Source organism: Crocuta crocuta, unplaced genomic scaffold (genome assembly GCF_008692635.1).
Source record: "Crocuta crocuta isolate KB4526 unplaced genomic scaffold, BGI_CrCroc_1.0 scaffold541, whole genome shotgun sequence".
NCBI lineage: Eukaryota > Metazoa > Chordata > Mammalia > Carnivora > Hyaenidae > Crocuta > Crocuta crocuta.
The window spans coordinates 1,176,973-1,182,218 of NW_027531901.1; the positions used below are offsets into that span (position 1 = coordinate 1,176,973).

The following is a 5,246-nucleotide window of genomic DNA, read 5'->3' on the forward strand; positions in this document are numbered from 1 at the left end:
CCCCCTGACCCCCCTGTCTTCCTGCCCTGGCTCCAGCCCCTCAGCTCAAGCAGCCTCGCCAGCCAGCGCCCTGGCGGGCGGGACTCAGGCCTGCTGGGCCTTCTCTGGGCGTCTCCCCCTCACCCCATGACCCTGGCTCTGGCCCCAGACCCGAGCGGGCTGCCTTCCCGCCACTCCTGTCCAGCCCCCCGTCTGGGGGAGGGGGCCTGGCTTTCGGTGAGTGCCGGCTCCTGGTGGCCTGGAGGCCCAGCTCTGGAGCTGAGCCGAGGAGAGGGCCGGGGCAGGAGGGGAAGGGGGAGGGTGTGCCGAGCCTCAGGGGGCCGGGCGGCACCCTGCACGGCCGTAGGGCTTTCCTCAGCCCCCCAGGGGCAGGTGGTCCCGTCCACGGTCATCCATCCTCCAGCTCTTCCTTAGACTCCTCCCCGTTCCCGAGGCCCCTCTCATGGGGTGCCGAGGAGCTGGCCCTTGGCCGTGCTTCGGTGTTGTGTGTGATCACAGTCCCGGGGTGTGGCCGTGAGGTGCCCCCGGGTGGAGGGAGGGACCTCAGGGCCATGTGTCAGTACACGGAACAAGTCACAAAACCGCCGGAGGGCCTCCGGATAACCCCAGTCACTACAGAGAAAACCCGGGCTCTGAGGAGGGCGAAGGCATTGAGCAGAGCAAGTTGCTCAGGGTTGGTTAGGGACAAGACTCGTGCTCACCACGCTAGGCTTTTATTGAGTGCTTACTCTGTACCGGGGACGGCTGTAAACTCTCCACACATCCTAATTTACCCCGCCCTCACGTTCCTGTCATGCCCATCTCACAGATGAGGAAACCGGAGACCAGACTCCAGACCACGCAGCAAGGCCATGTGGAGCCTCAGGACCTGGCCACCTGCACGGGGCTTCGCTCCTCCAGACAAGGATGCCAGTATCTAGAGTGTCTGTTGAGAGCTCCTTACCCACCGAGGCAGACGTTCTACCACAGAAGAGACAAGCACCAGTAAGCCCACGAAGAGTTACTCCACAGGTCAGTCATCAGGGACGTGCAAATTAAAATTACAGGCCACCCGCTCCAACAGCCAACGTTAAAGAGAAAAATAAAAAGACTGGCAATACCAAATGATGGTGTGGGCACAGACACGGAGCACCTGGAACTCTCGATTGCTGGTAGGGATGAAAATACGAGCACGCGCTGTGGAAAGAGTCTGCTACCTTGTAGACTTGAACACACACTAATCACAGGACCCCAGAACTCAATTTCTAAGTATTTACCCAAGAGATTAAAAAAATGTGTCCATGCAGGAACTTGGATACAAATGTCCAGAGCAACTTTATTCATGATAACAAAACACGGTAAACATCCCAAATGTTTACACCGGCTCTTGAACGCGAAGTACCCTGTGGTTTACCCATGTGATGGATTACCGGTCAAGGAAATGGAGCTAACACAGGCAGGATGGAGGAGGCTGAGTGACAGCCGCCGGATGCGACAGTGAACGTGCGGTATTACCCTTTTATACGAACACTCCAGAAAAGCCGGTCTGTACGAACAGAAAACGGCTCAGTGGTTGCCAGAGCCTAGGGTGGGGCACCTTCTTGGCCCGATGGAAATATTGGAAATATTCGATATATTGACTTGGGTCGTGGCTCTACTGCTTATGCATTTGTTCAGCTCATCAGACCATGCATTTAAATGGGTGAATTTTATTATAAATTATACCCTGAACCTGATTTAGGTATAAAAACAGTGGGCTGCAGCGGGTAGAAAATAGGATGATCTTGGCTGCTTCCCTGCAAATGGGGCAGAAGAGACCTGAAGGAATGGAGAGCCACGCTGCTCTCCGGGAGAAGAGGGTGACAGGCAGGGGACGGTCCGAGCTGACGTCCCAGGGCGAGGCACGCTCAGCCTTGCTGGGGAACTGGCAAGAGCGGTGTGGCTGACGGGGAGGAAGAGACACAGTGTGGATGGCTTTGACAGGCACTGGGGAGCAGGGGTGTGTTGTGGAGGGCTGCCTAGGGCTCAGGCTGTATGTTGTCCGAGTGCAAGGGGTCCCTGGGGGCCTCTGTGCCGTGCATCCGTGTGACCCGACCGGCTGCTGTGTGGGGAACAGTCTGGGGCCAAGACCAGCTGGGAGGCTCTTGTAAGAGTCCAGGCAAGAGCCGACAGTGCTCGAGCTTGACAGTGTGGTGGCAGTGGGGGTGTGAGGGTGTTGGATTGTGGTCCATTTCAAAGATACGGCCAACAGGATTTCCTACTGGGTTGGATGTGGGGTGGGGGCGGCCGGAGGACGCCAAGGGTTTTGGCCTGAGCAGCTGGAAACCCAGCCATCCCCGCCCCTATCCTCCACCCCGTGGGGACTGATTTCACTGTCGCCCGTGTCCTGTGGCCGAAGTCAAGACAGAGGCCGAGGCGAGGGGCTCGGCCCTGCTGCTGGCTCTGGGGTGCGGGGGTGGGCGGCTGCTAATTCGATTACTCTCTATTTATTAGCCTTATTGGCTTCTGTCATTTCCTCGTTGCCTGCTGTCTGAGCAGGGACTGTCCGTGTGATGGACTGACGCAGGATGCAGCAGCCCAATTACCCCTGCGATGCCGGCCTCTCTTCTTGCTCAAGGCCTCCCGGCCCTCAGCGGCCCCGCAGCTGAGCACGCTGAACCGGCCTGGTGCCCGGCATCCCAGGAAGAGGGGGTGCAGCCTGAGAGGGTGGGGTGGGCGGCAGACAGATGGCCCCCCGGAGACGTAGAGCCAGGAGCACACGCGGAGGCGAGCTCGGCCCCTGGCCACTTGCATCCACAGTCCTGCTCTGCTCCCTGAGGCTCTGCCCAGAGGCTGGCACGGAGCAGGGCAGGGGCCCAGGCCACCCCGCCCGCGCGGCCAGCCCGCATCCAGGGAGGGGGCTCTGTCTCCCGTGCACGCCTCCCTGGGACCCGAGCCAGGCTGTCTGTCCCCAGAGGCTGGATGACGGGCTTTTCTCTCCGGCAGCAGGTGCCTGGCAGCCGCCCGGGGACGCCAGCCCCATGAGCTGGCATGGCAGGAAGTGCTTGTCGGGGTGACCGCCATACGTGCTGGGCTCCAGCCGGCCCAGCCCCCAGTCCCGCTGTTCCGGCCGGCCTGGGACACCTGCCGGAGAGCGGGGTCCCTGCGTCCCCCGGGCCCCCTGGGCCCCCCGGGCCCCCAGACAGGACGTGGCAGCACCAGCCTCTGAGCGCAGTATCTGAGCACAGTCCCTTGGCCGCCCTCTGGCCTGTCTGCTGCCTCTGTCCTGGGAATATCCTGAGGCCCCCGGGGAAGGAGGGGACAGGAAGCCCGGGCACATTTCTGGGGTTTCAGTCACCTTCCTGATGCCGCGCTGCTGCTGCCAGGGCGGAGACCCAGATTACAACACCCCATGTGTGCCTGTGTGTGGATCGCACGTGTCCCCGCATAGCTGAGGAGGTCAGATGGCCCTGGGCCTGGCCTCCCAGGGGACCGAGGAGTGGCGGCAGGACTGCCTGTGAGGAAGGGCCAGGGGGCGCCGGGGCCGGNCCTTCCCTGGGCATCCGTCCCTCTGAGCCGCCCGCTGCTGGACCCCGGCCTCCCCCACGCGGCTTGCTGGCAGCTGTGGCCCCACCCGGGCCTCCCTGCAGAGGAGCCAGGCGGAGGCCGCCTCGGGCAGCCGGGGAAGACCCCACACGAGGGCCCGGGGGCCCCAGAGGCCAAGCCTGGGCTTTGAGACCGCTGGCGAGGCCTCCGTGTGGGCCCCGTCCGCGTGGTCGTGTCCCGGGCCCGCCAGAGACGGACTGGCCCTTCCCAGTGCAGGGCGGGGGGGCGTCCCAGCCTCTCTCCCCCCACCGGCCCCTGCTGGGCTCCCGCCAGGCCCGCGACGGCGCTGGGCCCGGCCGCACGGGGAGGACGCCAGCCGGGAGCCCTGCCCTCAGGTCGTCCTCACTGTTTTCACGGGGGCTTCGGGCAAGCGCCGCGTCTGCAGCCCTGCCCACTGTCCGCAGGGGCGCCGGCCCGAGGCGGCTGTCTGTCCGGGAGGCCGGTGCGCAGACAGCGCTCACCCTTCCGCACAGGAGACCCGCTGTTTCAAGTCCTGACGCTGTTCTTAGACCCGCGGCCGCGGCCGGGGTGTGGCCTGCGCTCTCTGCAAAGCCTGGGTGTCTCTGGGGAAAGACAACAAGGGCACAGGACGTGGGGGTGGCCAGCTCCTGCCCGGGTTTTGACCGCGGGACCCATACCGAGGGCTTCAGGTCACCTGTGTGTCTCATAGGCAGGTGGCCTTCAAGGGACTGGGACCCCACAGTCACATCGAGGATATAAACAGGGCTCCAGGGAAGTGGAGGCCCAAGGAGGCTCTGCGTGTCTCAGTGGAAGGAACTGACGGGTGGTGTTTCCAGGGCCCTGCGGCCCTTCGCTGGGGGGCCTGTGTGCGGCTGCCGCCTCTTCCCCGGTGTGCAGGGGCCTCGGGGACTGGGAGTCTGCCGGGGACACGGACGTCAGGGCCTCGCTGATAGAGCTCAGGGTCCGAGAAAGCTCCGGTGGACGGGTGATGGGGCCGGACCCTGCCTGGGACGGAGGGGCGTCGCGGGCCCCCATGTGGGGCAGCCGTGGCTGCGGGGGGAGCAGGGGCTCCGAGTGCTTCTCCAGAAGCAGAGGTGCTGGGCGGGGCCACCCCAGTGGGCCACCTGAGGGGTCGAGGGAGGGGCCTGGCAGGAAGAGGCGGTGGGTGGGCGAGGGCGGGGGTCACTGGGGCCCCTGGAGGAGAGGGCGGCTCTGGCGCCGCGGAGGCCGCAGGGAGAGGAGGCGCGGCCACCCCACACCGACCGCTCGTGGGACCGCCAGTCCGGGGACCCGGCTGTGGGCTGCAGTCTTGCCCAGGATCGAGCCAAACGGCCCCAGGGTCGACCCCGTTTCCATCCAGGGCCCGGCAGTTGTCTCCGCTGGACAGAGCTGAAAGGGACAGGCAGAGACAAAAACAGGCTGGACTTGATGCCACGGCGTCAGCTCGTCCCGTACGGGCTCTGCAGGTGTTTGCAATGAGGCGTGAAGCGCTGTGGCGCGAAGGACGGGTGGGGACGAGCGGCGGTCAGGGAAGGCTCCCAGCGGAGGTGAGGCTAGGACGAGGCCTGCGGTCCGAGTGCAGAGGCGGCCGGGGCCCTGGGCGGCGGGACCAGAAGGACCAGAAGCTGGAAGGCGGCGAGGACAGGGACCCGGGTCCCCGGGGCTCGGGGGACAGGCGGTCCCGGAGGCCGGCGGGGTTCGGCCCCGGGGGGGGGGCGTTG

General features: G+C 64.9%; 1 protein-coding gene across 1 annotated transcript in view; it reads right to left on the minus strand.

The window, feature by feature from the left end:
* Nucleotides 1-3,418: 3,418 nt before the first annotated feature.
* Nucleotides 3,419-5,246, minus strand: part of SCN5A (sodium voltage-gated channel alpha subunit 5) — a 70,010-nt gene continuing 68,182 nt past the window's right edge. The window contains exons 27-30 of the mRNA XM_077774014.1: nucleotides 4,789-4,914; nucleotides 4,347-4,670; nucleotides 3,814-3,991; nucleotides 3,419-3,602 (exon numbers count right to left, since the gene is read on the minus strand). Of these exons, the coding sequence (XP_077630140.1) occupies nucleotides 3,419-3,602; nucleotides 3,814-3,991; nucleotides 4,347-4,670; nucleotides 4,789-4,914 (812 nt within the window). The remainder of the gene's footprint in view (nucleotides 3,603-3,813; nucleotides 3,992-4,346; nucleotides 4,671-4,788; nucleotides 4,915-5,246) is intronic.